We start from the raw sequence: 18,519 nt of genomic DNA, 5'->3' as shown, positions 1-18,519 counted from the left end.
ATATAGGGTCTGGTCATGAAAAACCACCCTGAGCTGCGTGGGAAACTGAGGCACGGGGTTCCTCGGGGGGTGGGGGCTGACTTGGGGTTTTGGGATTCCCCCTCTCCTGGCAGAAACTACAGCTCCCTGCTGCTGTGGGAACCGGGACTGGCTGCCCACGCGTGGGCTGAGCCACCTCTCCCCGGGGCCAGGAAACACCTTCCCCCTCCCCAGCCTGTTGGGAATCCCCAGGAGCTGAGACTCTGCAGCTACACACAGCCTGGGGCTTCCTTCTGTGGGCGTGGGGGGTGATTTCCCCTGTGTAGATAAGCTCTCTTAAAGGACATCCCCGGGGGCTGGGTGCCTGGGTTTGGGAACACAAAGTGGGCTGATGAAGCCCCAAAGCTCAGGGCAAACTGAGGCAGAGATAGTGGGGTGCAGGGTCCTGGAGCCACCTGCCTGGGCACAAAGCTGTTGCATGTGTGTGTATCTGTGTGTGTGCATGTCAGGGCCTGGTGTAGCGTGGGAGCTGCCAACCCCTCTGAGCATCCTCTGTCAGAGCAAGTCCTGACCTGAGCTCCCCCTGCCCTGGTGCTCACACACACACACACACACACAGGGCACATGTGACATCCCCAGGCACCACGCGCTGTGCAGCGGTGTCAGGCTGAGGTGACGGTCCCAGCTCTGCCCTGACCCGGGACAACCCGTCCTGCCAGGGCTGGGATTGGTGCCAAGCCCATGGCTGGGGCTGGGCTGCCAGGACACACTGTCCAGCCTGCCCAGGGACATGGTGACCAGCTTGTTGGGCTGCAGACACACTGCCGGTCCCAGGGTGCCTCACATCTTAGGGGCTTGCCCTGTGCCCTCCATTTGGGCTTTGGGGAGGGGAAACTGAGGCACGGAGGCAGGAGTGGGACAGACCCGGCTGAGGCCACTGAGGCAGCTCAAGCTGGAGCCATCCCCAGGGCTGTGGCAGTGGGGTGTAGCCTGGGGGGTCCCTGGGACCAGACAGCCCTCAGGAAGGGGTATTGCCCCCTCCTCTCTGCCCAGGGGGCTGGGCTGGGTGCCCCAAACCACAGCCCCCACACTGCAGCTGAGGAGGGGCCACACATGGACCACCCAGCATGGCCCACCAGGTCTGCCCTGCCACACCTGCAACGAGCTGCCAGGTCTCAGCTCAGAGCTGGAGGGGTCATGGGGCTGGTTCAGTGGGGACTGGATGGGGCCTTGGCCTCGAGTCCTGCTCTAGGAGGGAGACGTTTGGGGGCAGGACCCCCTTATGCATCCCCAGTGGGGAGCAGCGTGGGGTGCTTTGGGTGAGCCTGGGGGTGGCAGCAAGGGACGAGGCTGCAGGTCACCCTGTGCCTCTGGGCTGCTGGCAAGGGGCACAGCACAGCATGGCACAGCACAGCACAGCCTGGGCAGCACCATCTCAGGGACACCCATCCGTGCCTGTCCCCAGGAGCACCCAGGGAAAGGCAGGAGGGAAAGGGCCTGAGGGCAGGCTGAGCCTCCCTGAAACTCATTTCACTGGTGAGGCAGCAGGTCACGAGGCCCCAGTGACCCTGGTGCTGCCATTCCTGCCCTCGCTGTCACCGCGGCGGCCGCAGCCACTCTTGTGATGAGTGTGTCAGGCCTGGCTGAGTCACAGCCCCTGGGCTGGGGGGGGCTGGGAGTGACAGCCCCCCCTAGACCCTCCCTGCAGCCCCCCAGGAGCACACAGACCATCCCCCACCAGCATCCTGCACCCCCCAACCCCCAGCCGTGTAGGACACCCACGGTGCAGCCCCAACCGCAGCCCACCCTGGAGCACACATGGGCCCACCCACACGTGTGCTGGATCACACACATGCACACACATGCCACCCCCCACCCCCCACACGGGCCCTGCTCCCTCCCCAGAGACACCCCCCCATACAGACCCCCCCCAGGGGCCTGATCCTGCGGTGGGTCCCAAGCAGGAGAGGACTCATCCCCACGTCCCCTCTCCCCACCCTGCACTGCCCAGACCCCCTGGATCTCAGAGGGACTCCCTCTCTATGGACCCCCATCCCCCAGCAAAAGGGGGGGCAACAAGACCCCCGTGTAGCCACAACTCACCCACTGCAGCCCGTCCCTTGCCAGGGCTCCCTGACCCCGCCAGCCTCGGTGTGTCCCCCCGGGGGCAGCAGCCTGACTCAGCTGCGGGGGTGTGGGGGATGCCGGCTGGGCACCGAGCCGCACTTTCCACCTGGGCCAGACACCGAGGGCGGCTGCGGGGTCCGGGGGAAGGGGGGTCCGTGATTCACCCACCTCGGCACTCTGCCAGCCCCGAGCTGAGAGACACCGGGGAGAGGGGTCTTGTGGCTGGCAATGGGGGTCCCCGGGTTGAGTCGGGTACCCAGAGCCATGGCCTCCCCCGCCCCCTCCCTCAGCATCACCTGGAGCGATGCCCACGGCCACACACCGTTCCCAGGCACAAGGTGCCAGTGTTCGGCGGCGCGGGGAGCGGCCCCGGGCAGCCCGACGCCGGGAGCATTAACACCGGGTGATAATTAGACCCTGGGCAATAATTAGACTCTGGCAGGAGAGGGCAGGGAGGGGGAGGGAGGGGATGTGTAACAGCGAGGCCACATCCAGCTGGGGTGCGCAGGATGCCAGAGGCCGGCTCAGACAGAGCCCCTGGCACACGGCAGCCCCACGCGTGGGCTCTGACACGCGGGGCTGGAGGGGGCCGGTAACTTTTCCATCCCGCTGTGTGCCACCAGTTTCCGTGGGGAATGCGCAGCTCCGGGTCCTGGCGGGGTTGGGGTTGATGCCGACAAGGGGAGGGTCTCAGTGACCCCCTTCCCCGGTCACAGGGACCTTGCACAGCCATACATGGGGAGATGTGTGTGCAAGGCGCGGGGCTCAGGGATGGGGTGTTTGGGATGGGAGGGGGACACCGAGTCCCTTCCTGGCTCCCGGACGGCTGCAGCCAGACAGGGCCGGGCCACATCCTGCTCTGTCTGAGCCCGGCGCGCTGCGGAGGCCACAGAGGCTGATTTATGAGGCTGGGCTGGGCTGGGCTGGGCCGGGCGGCTGCTGGCAGCAGGCGGTGGGACTGGCCCCGGCTCTCGTCCCGCAGCCACTCGGGACCCCCCACATTGGGGACTCCCCTGAGCACGCTGCTGAGCCCCCCACATCACCCACCCCGACCCCGCGGGACCTTCACTGTGGCTACTTGCCCCGTGCCCAGCTCCGCTTGCCAAGCAGGGGAGAGGGGCTGTGCTGCAGCTGGGGAAACTGAGGCACGGGGTGGTCCCTGGTGGCCAAAGCGCTGCTGTCACGGCACAGGGACGCCGGATGCCGGGGGAGGAACCCGCCCCGTTGGCGTCACGGCCGCGGTCCCGCTGCGTCGTGGGTGTCCCGATGTCCCCACGTCACACCGGGGACAGGAACGCTCCGGGATCCCCCTCCCCGGCGCCTTCGGCACGGACAACGGAGGGATTCCCCGTGGAACCCCGCGGCCGCAGCGAGGGGAGAACGGGGGGGAGCGTGGGATGTCCCCGGGGCCGCAGCCCCCGCCTCGGTGCCACCGGGACGCTGCTGGTGCCAAACCCTGGTGCCACCACGGTCAATGTCCCCGCAGCCTCGGCTCGCCGTGCCAGCAGCTTCCCCGGCCCTGACACCGAGGGCAGATAATTATAGCTGCAGAGAAGCTAAAAATAGCCCCGTGCAGGAGGGAGGGTTATTTTTAGCCGCGTTCCCAGCTCTGTGCCACGAGCCGCACCGGTGCCCGCGGCTCCGCGCCCGCGGGAGGCTTTGGTGGCTTTCCAGGTGCCCTCAGGAGCCAGCGCTGGGTGTGTTGGCTTTGTGGTGGGTTTCCAGGAAGGTGGGAGTGGAGCAGAACCTCCCCGAGTCCCCTCTGAAGTGAACCGGGGCATGTGTGGGATGGTGGGTGCAGGGACCCCTCCGCCGGTGCAGCTCTGCGTGTCCCCAGGGGCTGCAGGAGGGGATGGGGGTGGCACTGAGCCCGCTACTGATGGTGCTGATGCCTCCAGCGAAGCCACATCGCCCCAAAACGCTGTTGGCTACACAATCAGTGGGGAAAGCATCCCCTCTCTGCAGCCCCCCGGGCTCTGCCGGGTGCCTTCGCTTCCCTCCACACCCCAAAGATCAACGTCCACCCCCGCGACCCCCCCGGGCAGCCCCTGGGCAGGGAGATGGGGCTGAGCCTGGGCACCACAGCTTGGCACAAGCACCACCCGAGCCAAGCAGCCCAGCGCAGCCGCGAGCAGGCGATGTGCAGCGGGGGCTGCTCCGTGCCCATCCCTCTGAGCCCTTTCCCAAAAGCCCGACGGGGTTTTTTTTTTGGGTCAGACACTGAAAAATCCCAGCTATTCCCGGCACGCCGAGGGAACGCGGCTCCCGCCTGCCCTTCGCAGCAGCACATTCCTGCTGGGTCGAGCGGGCAGCAGCAGCTTCCAAGTGTGTCCCCGAAGCCTCCGGCGCGGACGCCGTTGACTTCCAGGAAAAGCAGCCGCCGCGCTGGCCGCTGCTGCCGGTACCGGAGCCCGGAGCGGCTCCGGGGTGAAACTGCCGGGAAGCCGGAGCCGCTGCCAGCGCCGGGAGCTGGGTCCTTGCTTTGCTCTGCAAAGGGAAGAAACGCGGCTCTGGGTTTCGTTTCCGTGGGATGAGGAGGGTCCCGGTGCTTTGCTGGGATGTGGGTGATGCCCAACGGTGATTCTCCCGAGGGTGGGAGAACGCGGGTCCCCGTGAGTAGGAGAGACCCCGTGAGCAGGGGGAGAGGAGGGTCGGTCATTACCCACCTCCAACAACCCCACACCCCACTTCCCTTGCTCCTGCTGGAAGGGCAAGTGGTTGAGGGGAAGGGGGAGGGATGAGGATGGTAGGGGGAGTCCACCAAACCCACCCAACCCCACTCCTCCATTGGCACTGGAGGCAGGAGAGGCTGTGTGGCCAAATGAAAAGTGAGCCTTTTTATTGTGTTATCAATTTTCACTTCTTAACAACGATTCCACAAAATATTAAACACTGTGCAAGAAAACTGGGCTTTATGGCACACCAGAAATGAAACTCCAAGAGCTCTGAAAGGCGGACGTGGTGAGGAGCCTACGATACAGACACCGAGTTACTTCCTAAGGACAGTCTGGTACAAACCTTGATTTGCTTTTGGCAACAAGAGCAGAGTTTGGCAAAGAAAGAAAGAAAGAAAGAAGGGAAGGAGAATGAATCATCATCATCATCATCATCGAGCAGAGAGAGAAGAAACAAACCCAAGTGAGGAGAGCAGAGTTCTCAGACACATGGCTTCTGGTCAGTGAAGGAAAGGGGTTATTTGAAGGTTGGTTAAAGAAAGTTGATGGGTTTTTTTAAGTACTCAGAGGAAAAAAAGGGGGGGAAAAAATCCCTTTGGCTCCAGTGCTGGGATGGTCCCAGAGCCAGGGAGGGGAGGACAAGGCAAAGGGAGCAGAAAATCCCAAGCAAAGCAATGTTTCCTCACTCTTTTGCTGTCTCTCATTTCTATTTTTGGCTTCACCACACAGTAACCAGAAAGGGCCCTGGCTTTGAGGCTAAAAAAAGGCCTTTGTGGAGCTGGGGCTGCCCACCCTTCACCCCCCCTGCTCCCCCTTTGCCATCTGAGCACTTAAAAAGTCCTGAAAAGTGTCTTTTTTTTTGTTGGTGGTGGTTTTTTTCCCTTTTTTTCCTTTTTTTTTAGTTCTTTTTGTGGTTTTTTTTCTTGGCAAATGCACTAACAAAGTCCAAGCAGCTACTGGAACCTGCACTGAACAGTTCAGCTCTACAAAAACACCTACGGGATGGGACGGACACGGACGAGGAGGGAACGGAGGGGAATGAAACGAAAGGAAAGGAACAACAACAACAACAGCAACAACAACAAAACAACCCCAAGGTCAAGGATTACTTCTTGTTTTTCCCCACCTAACGAGTCACCCCCAGAGGGACCCGGTGCCCCCTCCCTCTAGAGCTAACCACAGAAATCTGGTGATCTCCTGGAGTGACCCATGGAGAGATCTGGTGTTCCCCCAGTTACCCCCAGAGAGACCTGGTGTCCCTCCAGAGTCAACCCCAGAGAGATCCAGTGCCCCCTCCCTGGAGGGATCCAGTGATCCCCTGGAGTCATCCATGGAGAGACCCAGTGTCTCCCCAGAGTCACCCCCAGACAGACCCTGTGCCCCCTTGGGGTCACCCCCAGAGAGATCCAGTGATCCCCTGGAGTCACTCATGGAGAGACCTGGTGTTCCCTCAGAGTTATCCCCAGAGAGACCCTGTGGCCCCTTGGAGTCACTCCCAGAGAGACCCTGTGCCCCTCTGGAGTCACCTCCAGAGAGATCCAGTGCCCCCCATGGAGAGATCTGGTGTCCCTCTGGAGTCACCCCCAGAGAGATCCAGTGCCCTCCATGGAGAGATCTGGTGTCCCTCTGGAGTCACCCCCAGAGAGATCCAGTGCCCTCCATGGAGAGATCTGGTGTCCCTCTGGAGTCACCCCCAGAGAGATCCAGTGCCCTCCATGGAGACATCTGGTGTCCCTCCAGAGTCACCCCCAGAGAGATCCAGTGCCCCCCATGGAGAGATCTGGTGTCCCCTCAGAGTTCTCCCCAAGGAGACCTGGTGTCCCTCCAGAGTCACTCCCAGAGAGACCCAGTGTCCCCCCAGAGAGACCTGGTGATCTCCTGGAGTCACCTCTAGAGAGATCCAGTGCCCCTCATGGAGTCACCCATGGAGAGATCTGGTGTCCTCACACAGTCACCCCCAGAGAGACCCAGTGACCCCCCTGGAGTCACCCCCAGACTTACACAGAGATCTGTGCCCCCCAGAGAGACACCAGAGACACACCAGCACTCACCCTGCTTGGCTGCTGCTAGCCACCTGACTACCTGACCCCCAACCCCCCCAGAGCCCCCCCCTGCTGCTCCCTGCCCCCTTCTCCAGGCTCCAGCCCCGTGCTGAACCTCAACCCGCTGCCTGACCCCAAACCCCGGAGCCGCTGGGGCCGAGCGGGGCCCAACGGGCAACGAGCCGGCCCGTGGCCGTCCCAGGGAGGGCAGGAGGCGGCAGGGCCGGTGGCCAGCCGGGTTGGGGTGTCAGGGGGAGCCCCTGGGGCAGCCAGGGACGGTGGTGGGTTGGGGGGTTGGGGGGACGTGGCCCCTGTGGTAACCTCGCGCGGGGTCGCGCCGGCTGTGCCGCAGCTCGGGCGCCGGCCGGGGTCCCGGCTATAGCACCATGCACTGGTCTCTAACATAGAGGAAGAAATCAGCAATCTGGAGTAGAAAAATAAGGCTGGAACTGTACGAGATTAAGGGCAGAGAGGAAATTTCCCTCCTGGAGAAGAGGAAGCCTCCCCACCACCCCCCACCCTGGAGTGGCAAAACTCAGGAGCACCCCTCGGGACACGGGGAGCTCGGAGTGACGCGCCAGGAAACCATCCTTCTCACCCCAAAACACAACCAAAAGCCACTGTCCTGCTGGGGCTGCCAAATAAACCCACTTCCATGCTGCCTCTCCCCACTGACACTCATGGGGTGAGCTCCTGGGGGTCACTCACAAGCCTGAGGCTGGGTCAGGAGCCTCCTGGAATAAAGGGGGAGGCTGGAAAGGCGAAAGCCCCCCGGGGGGATTGGCTGCAGGATGGACACAGGAGGTGCTGCCCTTAAGTGTTCAAAAGGTGGGGACTGTTGGGTTTTGTTTGTTTTCCAACTTGGTTTCAAAAGGCAAACGATGGTGTACTCAAAAATAAGTGATGGTGAGATACCTGCAACCAAGGAGGGGAAATGAGCAGCTGTTAACCACGGGCTGGTGGGTGCTGGAGAGGGGCTGGACCTGCCCCCCACCCCCCTGGCCCTGTGCCGCTGGAGAAGACCCTCTGAAGCTGCTCTTCCTCCTGGGAGATGCCCACTGGCCCTTCCTGCTATCAGCCATGTAACCACAGGCTTTGCTTCTCCCCCTGACATCCACCAGCCCCCAGCAGCTCACGGTGCCTTTGGGAGCCTGAGACCACCATGGGAAGCCAGCAAAGCCTCCCAGTGCCCTGCCCACACCAGCAACTCTGACCAGTGTGGGCTGCAGAAGGGTTCTTCCCTCTGATGGGCCCAGGCCATGAAGGGGGAGCACAGTCCAGGTGGTCTCCCCCAGGGCTGAGGGTCTCCTCCAGCCCCTCTCCCACGGCGATGGGAAGCGCTGCCCGTGCTTTGGGGCCGGATTCATCCCAGTGGGAGGTTGTGGAGTTTCAACCCAAATCCAAAACACTGTGGGGAAGGGGGAAATCCCCAGGATTTCACACCAGATGTGTGTGTGTGTGAGAGAGAGAGAGGGGGGTTGTTTTCCTTCTCTTCCCCAAAGCACTGCAGGTATCCTGTGTTCAGGACCACCCCATGGACTGGGTGCCTTAAACCCAACGCCCTGTCCTCTCCCCAGGGTTGTGGGGTGGCCAACACAGGGGGGTGACAAACCCCAACACCGAGGGGGGACGTGGTGGGACGTCCCTGAGCTCTGATCTTTCTCAGAGGAAAAGAGAAGGAGGAAGGCTGACCTGCCTGGCTCCTCTTCCTCAGGGGCTGCCCCCTGCTTTGAATCACATTCTGTGGTTTCCAAGGGGATGGGAAGCCAACTGTTCATTCCACAGCCTCATCTCCCTGAATGAACTGGCTTCAGTGGAAGGAATCCCACTGAAAACCAGTGAGGGAGATGGGAAACACTGGGAAATGTGCCAGTTTTAGTGCTTTGGATTGAGACTCTTCCAAAAAGGCCAATTTAAAACCATTTCTCAAGGTGATGCTGCACAGCACAAAGTCTCTTCTCTCCCATCCTTCCTCCCCCCCACACATCTGCCCCCAGCACAGTCTCCTTGGGGGAAAATCAGTAGAAACAACACAGAGAAAGCCCCGAGGTGATGGGAGGGATTTGAGCCCGACCTGCCCTGGGCCTTGGGCTGCCTGACCCCACTTGCCCAACCCCTCCCAGCCACTGGCCACAACTCCAGGGAGCCTTTCCCCACGGGAACCCCTCAGCCACCCCCCTCCTGGGCTCATCCATTTGCAGCCCTGATTTTTCCAGCCCTGTTTTGGTTGGGGTTGGTTGTAGGGCTTATTTTTTTCTTCTCTTCTTTTGTTTAATACTAGTTCTCCCCCCCCCCCCCCCCCTCCCACCTGGACTCTCCTCCCTCCTCCCCTCTCAAAGAAACAGAGCAAATTCCTCCACTGATGTGCTAATTGGGAACTAATTGGATCAGACCCACCCAGAGTTTTGCCAGCTCAGGTCTTACATCCCACTGGCAAACACAATTCCCCCCCCCACTTCCCCTCCCCCCAACTGCTGCCACCACCAATTTCCAATGTCACTATTAAAAAGCCTCCCCCACCCCACCCCACAACCTTATTTATGTTGATGGGGTTTGTTTTCCCTCCCTGGTTTGGAATTTGACTCCTCTCAGTGCCCAGGAGCAGACCCAACTCTTCCCTGACTGAATGTGTTGGTGGGGTTTGGGTTGTGGTGGTTTGATTTGGTTGTGTTATTATGTTTTTATGTCGTTGTTGTTTTAGAGATTGAAGTTCTAGTCGAATCCAACATTTAGTGTTTACCCTCCCTCGGAGTGGAGTTGTTATCCCTTGGTTTCAGTCGATGGAGAAGGGTGCTCTGCCTGAGAGATCGCCCGTGCTGCAGCCAGGGAAGCTATAGGATGATACAAGGCTTTTTGTCCTTAAAAGGATTCTCAGAAGCAGGCACCCCAACCAGCAGTGGGTCGTTCCTGGCATGTTGCTCGCAGTAATTCATTAGCTCAGAAGATGCTTTGGAGACCTAAGGATTGGGAGAAAGCAGAAGGTGAGGGAGAAATTGAGGGTGAAGGCGCAGAGCTTGGCTCAGGGAAGCAGCATCGTGGCCCAGGCAGGTCCCAGGGGTGCTGGGAGGAGGAGGAGGGAGAGGTGATGAAGGGCATAGAATTGGGCCTGTGGCCAGTGAGGTTCACAAGGGTCATTACTGGGGCCAGTCTGATTCAATGTCTTCATTCATGACCTGGATGAGGGGACAGAGGGACCCTCAGCAAGTTCCCTGCTGGCACCAATCTGGGAGCACTGGCTGATTGACCAGAGGCTGTGCTGCCAGTCAGTGAGAGCTGGGCACAGAGGAACCTGCTGAGGGGCACAAGGGCAGAGTCCTGCAGCTGGGAAGGAACAACCCCAGTACCAGGAAAGGCTGAGGGTGACCTGCTGGGGAGCAGCTCCAGGAGAGAGACCTGGGAGTGCTGGTGGGCAGCAAAGAACCATGAGCAGCAACGTGCCCTCGTGGGCAAGAGCCAATGGCAGCCTGGGGGCATCCAGCAGAGTGTGGGCAGCAGGGCAAGGGAGGTTCTGCTCCCCCTCTGCTCTGCCCTGCTGAGGCCTCAGCTGGAGTCCTGTGGCCAGTTCTGGGCTCCCCAGTTGCAGAGAGACAGGGAAGTGCTGGAGAGAGGCCAGTGCAGGGACAGCAAGATGCTGAGGGGATGGAACATGTGTGTGAGGAGGAAAGGCTGCAGCCCTGGGGCTGTTCAACTGGAGAAGAGAAGCCTGAGCTCAGGGGGCCCTTCTCAGTGCTGATCAATCCCTGCAGGGTGGGTGTCAGGAGGATGGGGCCAGTGTTTGGTGTGTGGTGGCCAGTGGCAGGACAAGGGGTAGCAGGCACAGGCTGGCACACAGGCAGTGCCCCTGGCACAGGAGGAGAAAGTCCTTTGGTGCTGAGGTGAGGGAGCCCTGGCCCAGGCTGCCCAGGGAGGGTGTGGAGGCTCCTTCCATGGAGGTTTCCAACCCCAGCTGGACACGTTCCTGTGCCCCTGAGCCAGGGGAACCTGCTTGAGCAGGAGCTGGGGCTGGAGCAGCTCTGGAGGGCCCTTCCCACCCCCACCATTGTGTGAGGTAGGACCAGATTCTGGCAGGAGGAAGAGACCCAACTGAGGTTCAGTTTTTTGTCACAGAAACATTTCAGTGAGGTATGAAAAGGGGAAATGGGCACAGCAGAAAACCAGTTTGTAAGCTCTGCCATAAATACAGTGATGAGTGTGGGAAAAACACTCCCAGGCAAAGCAAGAGATTTAAAAGGAGATCTTGTTGTGCTCATTTTTAAGGGCTCTGGGATAAAAAAGAAAGGGGAAAAAAAAAGGCTGCTGAGAGTGGTCATCTTCTGATGTTAGAAATGGAGGTTTTGAAACTGTTAGCAACTATTACTTAAGGGCTCTGCTTATTTTAGTTCAAAGGCATCTGCTAGGAACAGAGAGCCCAGAGCAGCCTGGCAGTGAGGGGATGGGGGGGACAGCTCTGGAGATCAGCAGCAGCCTCTTGTTCTTCTAATTAACTTAATAGCTGGTTGAACATAAGGCAAAGGCAAAACATGGACACAACCAGATCACACGTGGAAAGGACAGATGTGACCTGTTGTAGCCACAGAGCCTTACAGCAGCAGTTCCCTTCCCAGGATCTCTGGGGCAACTCAACCTGGGGCTGTTCAGCCTGGAGAAGGCTGAGGGGGGCCCTTCTCAGTGCTGATCAATCCCTGCAGGGTGGGTGTCAGGAGGATGGGGCCAGTGTTTGGTGTGTGGTGGCCAGTGGCAGGACAAGGGGTAACAGGCACAGGCTGGCACACAGGCAGTGCCCCTGGCATAGGAGGAGAAAGTCCTTTGGTGCTGAGGTGAGGGAGCCCTGGCCCAGGCTGCCCAGGGAGGGTGTGGAGGCTCCTTCTCAGGAGGTTTCCAACCCCAGCTGGACACGTTCCTGTGCCCCTGAGCCAGGGGAAGCTGCTTGAGCAGGGGCTGGGGCTGGAGCAGCTCTGCAGGGCCCTTCCAGCCCCCACCATTCTGGGATTCTGTGACAGCTCATGAGACAGCCCCTTCCCCTCAGAAGTCTGTCAGCTCATTTATCACATCTCTGGAGAGCAGGAGCTGGAGGAGGGAGCACTCATTTGACCCCACTGAGGAGGTGGCAGCCTCAGCACCCTCACTTGACAGCCAGGTTTGCTTTCCTGAAAGCTCACCCAGACAGCCCATCTCCTCCACTCAGCCTAAATAGCAGCACATTGTGGTCCCATCACTGTTGTTTTTTTCCCTGCAAAGCATTTAAGAGTGATGGTGACAAAGGTTGGTAAGTACACACACACCCTCCTCCTCCTCAGTGTGCACCCTTTGGGATCCTGGAGCTGAGACAGGGCAATTCTTAGGACAGTCAGCAATGTCTGTGCTGGGGGAAGACCTGTAATTTACTTTGTCTTCCCTAAAATGGCCTTGCTGATGGGGGCATGACTGGAGTCTGGAAAGTGGTGGCCCTAAAAACAGCTCCAAAACCTCATGGCTTTAAAAAAACACCCACAAGAGAGATTCAAAGCAGCAGGAGCTCCTGCACATCAAAAGCAGAGGTGGCAGAGGACCTGCTGCTGCTGCTGGAGTCACAGGGACTGGAAGTCAGAGCAAAAAAACCTCCTTTTTTGAGCAGGAAACTGAAGTCAAAGACTTTCAGGTGGATTTAACACCTCTGCACTGTGCAGCATTTCAGTTGCACTGTGCCCTGTGTCAGCACACACAGGCATTTCCTTGCTGGGACTTACTGACAAGTGACTTTCCATGAACAGATGTGGGGAGCCTCTGGGCAATGGCTGCAGTTCCTTGGTGGTTTTAGAGGTGTAAATTCAGAGAGTGCCTGGGGCTGTGCTGCTCACAGAGCTGGGATTTGGTGCCCACATGCTAATGTTTGTCTCCAGCAAAGGCTGTTCTCCAGAGCTCAGGGGGCTGAAGGAGCCCAGTGACCACTGAGGTGGTTCCCAGAATAGAGTGGAAGCTCCTGGAGGACTCAGTGACTGATTCCCAGGGGATGCTGTGGCTGTGGGCACCTCACCTGCTCCAACCCCCAGGTGCCAAAGGGACCTTTATTATGGGCCTCTGCTGGAGAGCCAGCATGCAGCTGAGAATAGACTCTGGTTTGCTATCCTGGAGAACTGCAGCACAAAATTAACCTTCCCTGCTTCTACCAAATCCATGCCTCAAACCAGGGCAAAGGCATGTTGCCAGCTCTCTTCACTGCCAAGAGGGCAGCAGCTGAGAAATGACTCTGCAGGCAGCAACTTTCAGAAGGAAAATGTGTAAGGACAATGAAACCATGCTGTGAGAAACCAGGACAAGGTTGGAGTGAATGTGAGTAGGGGGGTCCTGTAGCTTCAGGACCTTTGAAGGATGAACCCCTGAGGTTCAGAAACCTCCTCCAGTGGCTGATCCACCCTCGGGTGTCCCCATCAGCTCTGGCAGCCAGCAGAAGCCGCTCAGGCTGCAGCTTCAGAAGGAGCAGCGCCCAGAGGAAAAGGTCTCATCTAGAAACACTGCAGTGCTGCAGACATGGCAACAGCACAGGGGGGAAAAAACCCCAAAGGGACCCTTCTTGCTTTGCCCCTGCCCACTCCAGCTGTGGCATGTGTGGTGCTGCTCCAGCCCCTGTGCTCACCTTGATCCTCTCGATGCCGGCTTCGATGCGGAGCTGCTCCACCAGCTTCCGGGCCTGAGCTATGTTGTTAGTTGTTGACATTGTCTGCCATCGGCTCCAGGCCCCCACACGTGAGAATCCTGCACAAGGGAGAGGGGGAGGGTTGGCATCTGAATGTTTCCTGACTTTGCTTCAAGTTCTCTTTTCCTTTAAACAGCTCTCTTGCTGCACTCTCAGCGAGCTGCTTCTTACGAGAATCAAACCCCAAACAGGGAGTTGAGAATGAGAGGGGAAAGAGGAAACTCCTTCTGCAGAAACTTCTGCCACATGCACTCGAGTGAGGGGCTGGAAAAGCCAACAGACACTTCCCAGCCTGTGTAACCTGCCACACGCTGCTGAGAGCCAGGCAGGGGCAATGTGGAGGGGAATGTGGCCTGAGTGTGAGCACACACAGGGCCTGAACATTGACCCTCACAGCTGGAGGCCTGTGGCCAGTTCTGGGCTGCCCAGCTCCAGAGAGACAGGGAACTGCTGGAGAGAGGCCAGTGCAGGGACAGCAAGGTGCTGAGGGGATGGAACATGTGTGTGAGGAGGAAAGGCTGCAGGGCCTGGGGCTGTTCAGCCTGGGGAAGAGAAGCCTGAGCTCAGGGGGATCTCATCAGTGCTGCTCAGTCCCTAAAGGGTGGGTGTCAGGAGGATGGGGCCACAGATTTTTCTCTGGTGGCCAGTGACAGGACAAGGGGTAACAGGCACAAAAAGTTCCAGTTAAACACAAGGGGAAAGTCCTTTGGTGCTGAGGTGAGGGAGCCCTGGCCCAGGCTGCCCAGGGAGGGTGTGGAGGCTTCTTCTCAGGAGGTTTCCAACCCCAGCTGGACACGTTCCTGTGCCCCTGAGCCAGGGGAACCTGCTTGAGCAGGGGCTGGATGAGCTCTGCAGGTCCTTCCAGCCCCAGCATTCAGGGATTCTGAGATTCTCATCTATTCCTTGCACCTTCTTGCATCTGTTCCTGCCTTTGTTCTGCCCTGACTCCTGTATCAGCATTTCCTCTGCACAAGATGACTTTGAGCAGCAACTGCACACTCTGTACTGCAGAAGCTCAGATCTGTGCTATTTATCCATCATTTTGCAAACAAATATCCCTCAAATGGGGAGATTAAGAAATTAAGGCAAGACTTCCCAAAGGTCCCTTCCAACCTCTACCATTCCATGATTCCCCAGGCTAGGTGGAAAGGCAGGACACAGACAAGGGGCACAGGCTTCTCAAGATGCCAAAGCACTGGATGAAGCAAGTGAGCCCACAGGTACACACATGGGTGGATCTGAAAGCACAAGAGACACCCAGAACTCACATCTAAACTAAAGCTTCCACAAAATAAGGGTCTGCCTGAAGCTGGGAATGGGGAGAGCACAGCAGGGTGAGCCAGAGCAGTGCAGGGATGGGAGCTCTGCTGAAGCACAACCCTTTTCTGTGCATTAAGGCCCTGGTCCCTGAGGGTCTCAGGCTTCATCCAGCTGTCAAACTCTGCACCCATCCCTGGCTGTGCTGATGGTGGGGCTTTAATGCACCTGGGTGCAACCTGGCCGTGTCCCTGCAGCCGTGGGGAGAACACGGCGGCTCAACAGCCTTCCTCGAAATGTAAGAGCAGCAACTGAAGAAGTTTGTTTACCAGACCAAAATAATCCATCACTGTCACTTGGGCTGGAGCTGTGGGGCAGCAGCCAGGGCTGTGGCATGGCCACACTGTCTGAGCCAGACTCCCTTGGCCAGACATCCCTTCTCAGGTCAGTTCTTGATCATCATCTCCGTGGGGCTGCTGCAGAGGTGTCAGGAAAAGTCACTTCCTTGCCCTGTCTGGCAGTGACTCAGCCCCTGCCTGATCACTAATGCTGGGGAGCAGGGGGAGAGGGCTGCAGTGAGTACCACCTCCCACCACCCCACAAAGCATTAGATGATGCTGGGAGGAGGAAAGAGCCAAAGCAAACAAGGAGACAGATACCAAGGCACTCCCAGGGCCCCAGCCAGCCGCCCACTGCAGCCCTTCTGTGCTAACTGTAATTAGAGGCTCCTTCAGTCTTCTCCCCAGGACCTGCAGCTTCAAAGCAGATGCTGAACTGCTGCTTTTACTGGGAGGGGAAGAGAGGAGGGGGGAGTGTCTGCCCCATCTAAAATCCTAGCAGACTTGAGCCGTCTCGCCTATGTTTAGACATGAAGGGAGTTTATTCCAGACCACAACAGCACTCTCGGGGATTATTTTGCTTGGCAGTGATGTGCTTTTCAATCCCTGACCAGCCCTCAGCTTCGTCTGCAACACTGAACGTTGTGGGAGCAAACAAACGGTGCTTCAGCCAGAGTTACCAGCTCCACCACGAGATGATTCCCTGAATTAGAAGGGTTTTTTGGAAATCTCCACCTCTCCAAGGCCTGGAAGATGTTAGTCAGGGGAGACATGGGAAGGCACGTTGTTGAAATAAAGTCTGGCACCGTGGGACTTGGGAGAAGGAAGCAGGCTGGTCCCTGGGGGATGGATCCTCCTCTCCTGTTCTGTTTTGAAGTGTTCCAAAATAGTCCAAGGCAGCATTAGGACTGGGGAAAAGCTCTGTCTCAAAATCAAGCTCTTTCTAAACCCGTGCCCTGAACCTCAAAGACCTCCCTAGTGCAAACGGTTCACTTCTCATTGACAAAACAATTCTTCACCCCGACAGTTAGCAGGCAGTTGGAGGAAAAAAAACACCCAAGCAATCAGATGAAACCGATGTTTGGAGCAGCACAAGATCACCTGCTTGTACTTTCCCAGCTTCCTGTTTATGGAACAGGGCTGATGAATCAGTTGCTTAAGGGAGCTGCTGCTGCAGAGCTGGGAGACGTGCAGCCCGTGGTTTGACTCCCTGCAGGCCAGGGAGTCTTTGCAAAGAGAATGCAATGCTTGTAAATCAGAAATGCTGCTTTCTTTGGGTCATTACAGCTCCCAAGCAGAGGCATCTGCCTTCCCTGAGCCAACAACTGCTCTCCAGCTCACCACCACTGTCTGTAAGTTCACTGATGACACCAAAGTGGGAGAGGTGGCTGATATATCAGAAATCTGAGCTGCAATTCAGCAAGATCTGGTCAGGCTTGAGAGTTGAGCAGAGAGGAACCTCATGAGGGTCCTGCACCTGGGGAGGAACAAGCCCAGCACCAGCACAGGCTGGGGGTGACCTGCTGGGGAGCAGCTTCAGGAGAGAGACCTGAGAGTGCTGGGTGGTAATAAACTAAACATGAGCAGCAACGTGCCCTCGTGGGCAAGAGCCAATGGCAGCCTGGGGGCAGCAAGAGAGTGTGGGCAGCAGGTCAAGGGAGGTTCTGCTCCCCCTCTGCTCTGATTATGGGAGGCCTCAGCTGGAGTCCTGGGGCCAGTTCTGGGCTCCCCAGTTGCAGAGAGACAGGGAACTGCTAGAGAGAGGCCAGTGCAGGGACAGCAAGATGCTGAGGGGATGGAACATGTGTGTGAGGAGGAAAGGCTGCAGCCCTGGGGCTGTTCAGCCTGGAGAAGAGAAGCCTGAGCTCAGGGGGCCCTTCTCAGTGCTGATCAATCCCTAAAGGGTGGGTGTCAAGAGGACAGGGACAGTCTTTGTTCTGTGATGCCCAGTGCCAGGACAAGGGGCACAAGCTGCAACACAGGACATGTCACTGGAAGAGGAGGAGAAAGTCCTTTGGTGCTGAGGTGAGGGAGCCCTGGCCCAGGCTGCCCAGGGAGGGTGTGGAGGCTCCTTCTCAGGAGGTTTCCAACCCCACCTGGACACGTTCCTGTGCCCCCTGAGTGAGGGGAACATCCTTTAGAAGGGGCTGGAGCAGCTCTGCAGGGCCCTTCCAGCCCCAGCATTCAGGGATTCTGGGATTCTCCAACCATCAGCCATCCAGCAAGACCCCATGTTGCTGATGGCAGCAATGCACTTGCCCTCTCCCAAGCATCAAATGCAGCAGCTGAGCACAGTGTTGGTGGTTTTATAGCTACAAAGTCTGCAGCAGCAGCTTCTACTTCCCCCTGAGCCACCATCACCACTGGCTTCCCTCAGGGGATCCAGGAACGGAGGGATCGATTCCCCACACGCTGTGCTGATGGTGCAGTTCCTCTTACAGGGGTTGAAACTTCGAAGTACACATTTCAGCAGCCTCAGAAAGCTCTCAGAAAGGTCAAGGGGGGTTTTGCTGGATGCAAAAAGCCTCCTCCAGCTGCAGCCTGCAGCAGCTGCCCGTCCTGTGCATCACCAAGGCTCCTTGGTGGCTCCCAGTTCAGAGCTGCTGAGCCAAGTCGGGTCAAAGTTGCTGTTGGCACAGAGTCAACCACAGCCATGTGGTCCCAGGATCTGCAGAGCTGCAGCAGGATGTGCATTCCTCTCAAGCCCAGGCTGCTGGCACAGGTCAGGTAAGGCAGCCACACTCCAAGACTACTCTGAGTTTCAAACCAGCTTCTGTTAGTGAATAATTAACTAAGCAACGTCATTAGCAGCTAGAGACCACCGATACAAAAGACCCAGTGGGCTGCTGCATGGCACACACAGAAAGTCCTCAGGGTTTTTATTAAAGCCAAACCAAACTGTAAAGATGTCATGTAGCACCTCACAGGAGTGTGCAAATAACTCGTGAGGTAAAGCTGTTTGGAACAAAGCCACAGAGAAGCACACGGAGTAATGTACGTGTGATGCAAACCAGGATGACAGGTACAATCACAGAAGCACAGAGTGGTAGGGGTTGGAAGGGACTTCTAAAGATCATCTAGTCCAATCTCCCTGCTAAAGCAGGTCCATCTGGATCAGGAGAAGGTCACACAGTTAGGACACAGCTGCGTCATCCCTTTCCCAGTCTTTGTGTTAAAGAAATCAGCATCTGCATAAGGATGAGGAGGTGATGTGTGCAGCTGGGCCTGGGGAGGAACCACGGGACAGTCAGGACACCCTGGTCTCATGCATATCCTCCTGCCTCTGCTCTGTCATCTGACTGTGGAGAAATAATCCCTAGAGCCAGGCTTCCTTCCTGCAAGGGGGGTGAAGAGCCACAAGCGACTCCTCCTGCCCCAGCCCGCAGCCTGCGCTGCCTCTTCCCTTCCCAGCACCTACCCGTGACTCT

The 18,519-nt window shown here is 58.1% G+C and overlaps 1 protein-coding gene across 3 annotated transcripts in view; it reads right to left on the bottom strand.

The window, feature by feature from the left end:
* Positions 1–9,539: 9,539 nt before the first annotated feature.
* Positions 9,540–18,519, bottom strand: part of GNG7 (G protein subunit gamma 7) — a 79,930-nt gene continuing 70,950 nt past the window's right edge. For all 3 annotated transcript variants that reach the window (XM_062015152.1, XM_062015153.1, XM_062015155.1), the window contains 2 exons: positions 13,437–13,555; positions 9,540–9,780 (listed from right to left, as the gene is read on the bottom strand). In XM_062015152.1, coding sequence (XP_061871136.1) covers positions 9,655–9,780; positions 13,437–13,517 — 207 coding nt within the window. In that variant the 5' untranslated portion in view covers positions 13,518–13,555 and the 3' untranslated portion in view covers positions 9,540–9,654. The remainder of the gene's footprint in view (positions 9,781–13,436; positions 13,556–18,519) is intronic.

This window comes from Colius striatus, chromosome 25, assembly GCF_028858725.1.
Source record: "Colius striatus isolate bColStr4 chromosome 25, bColStr4.1.hap1, whole genome shotgun sequence".
NCBI classification, from domain to species: domain Eukaryota; kingdom Metazoa; phylum Chordata; class Aves; order Coliiformes; family Coliidae; genus Colius; species Colius striatus.
Note: the sequence above shows the minus strand (reverse complement) of the source record. Positions and strands in the feature narration are given on the sequence as shown.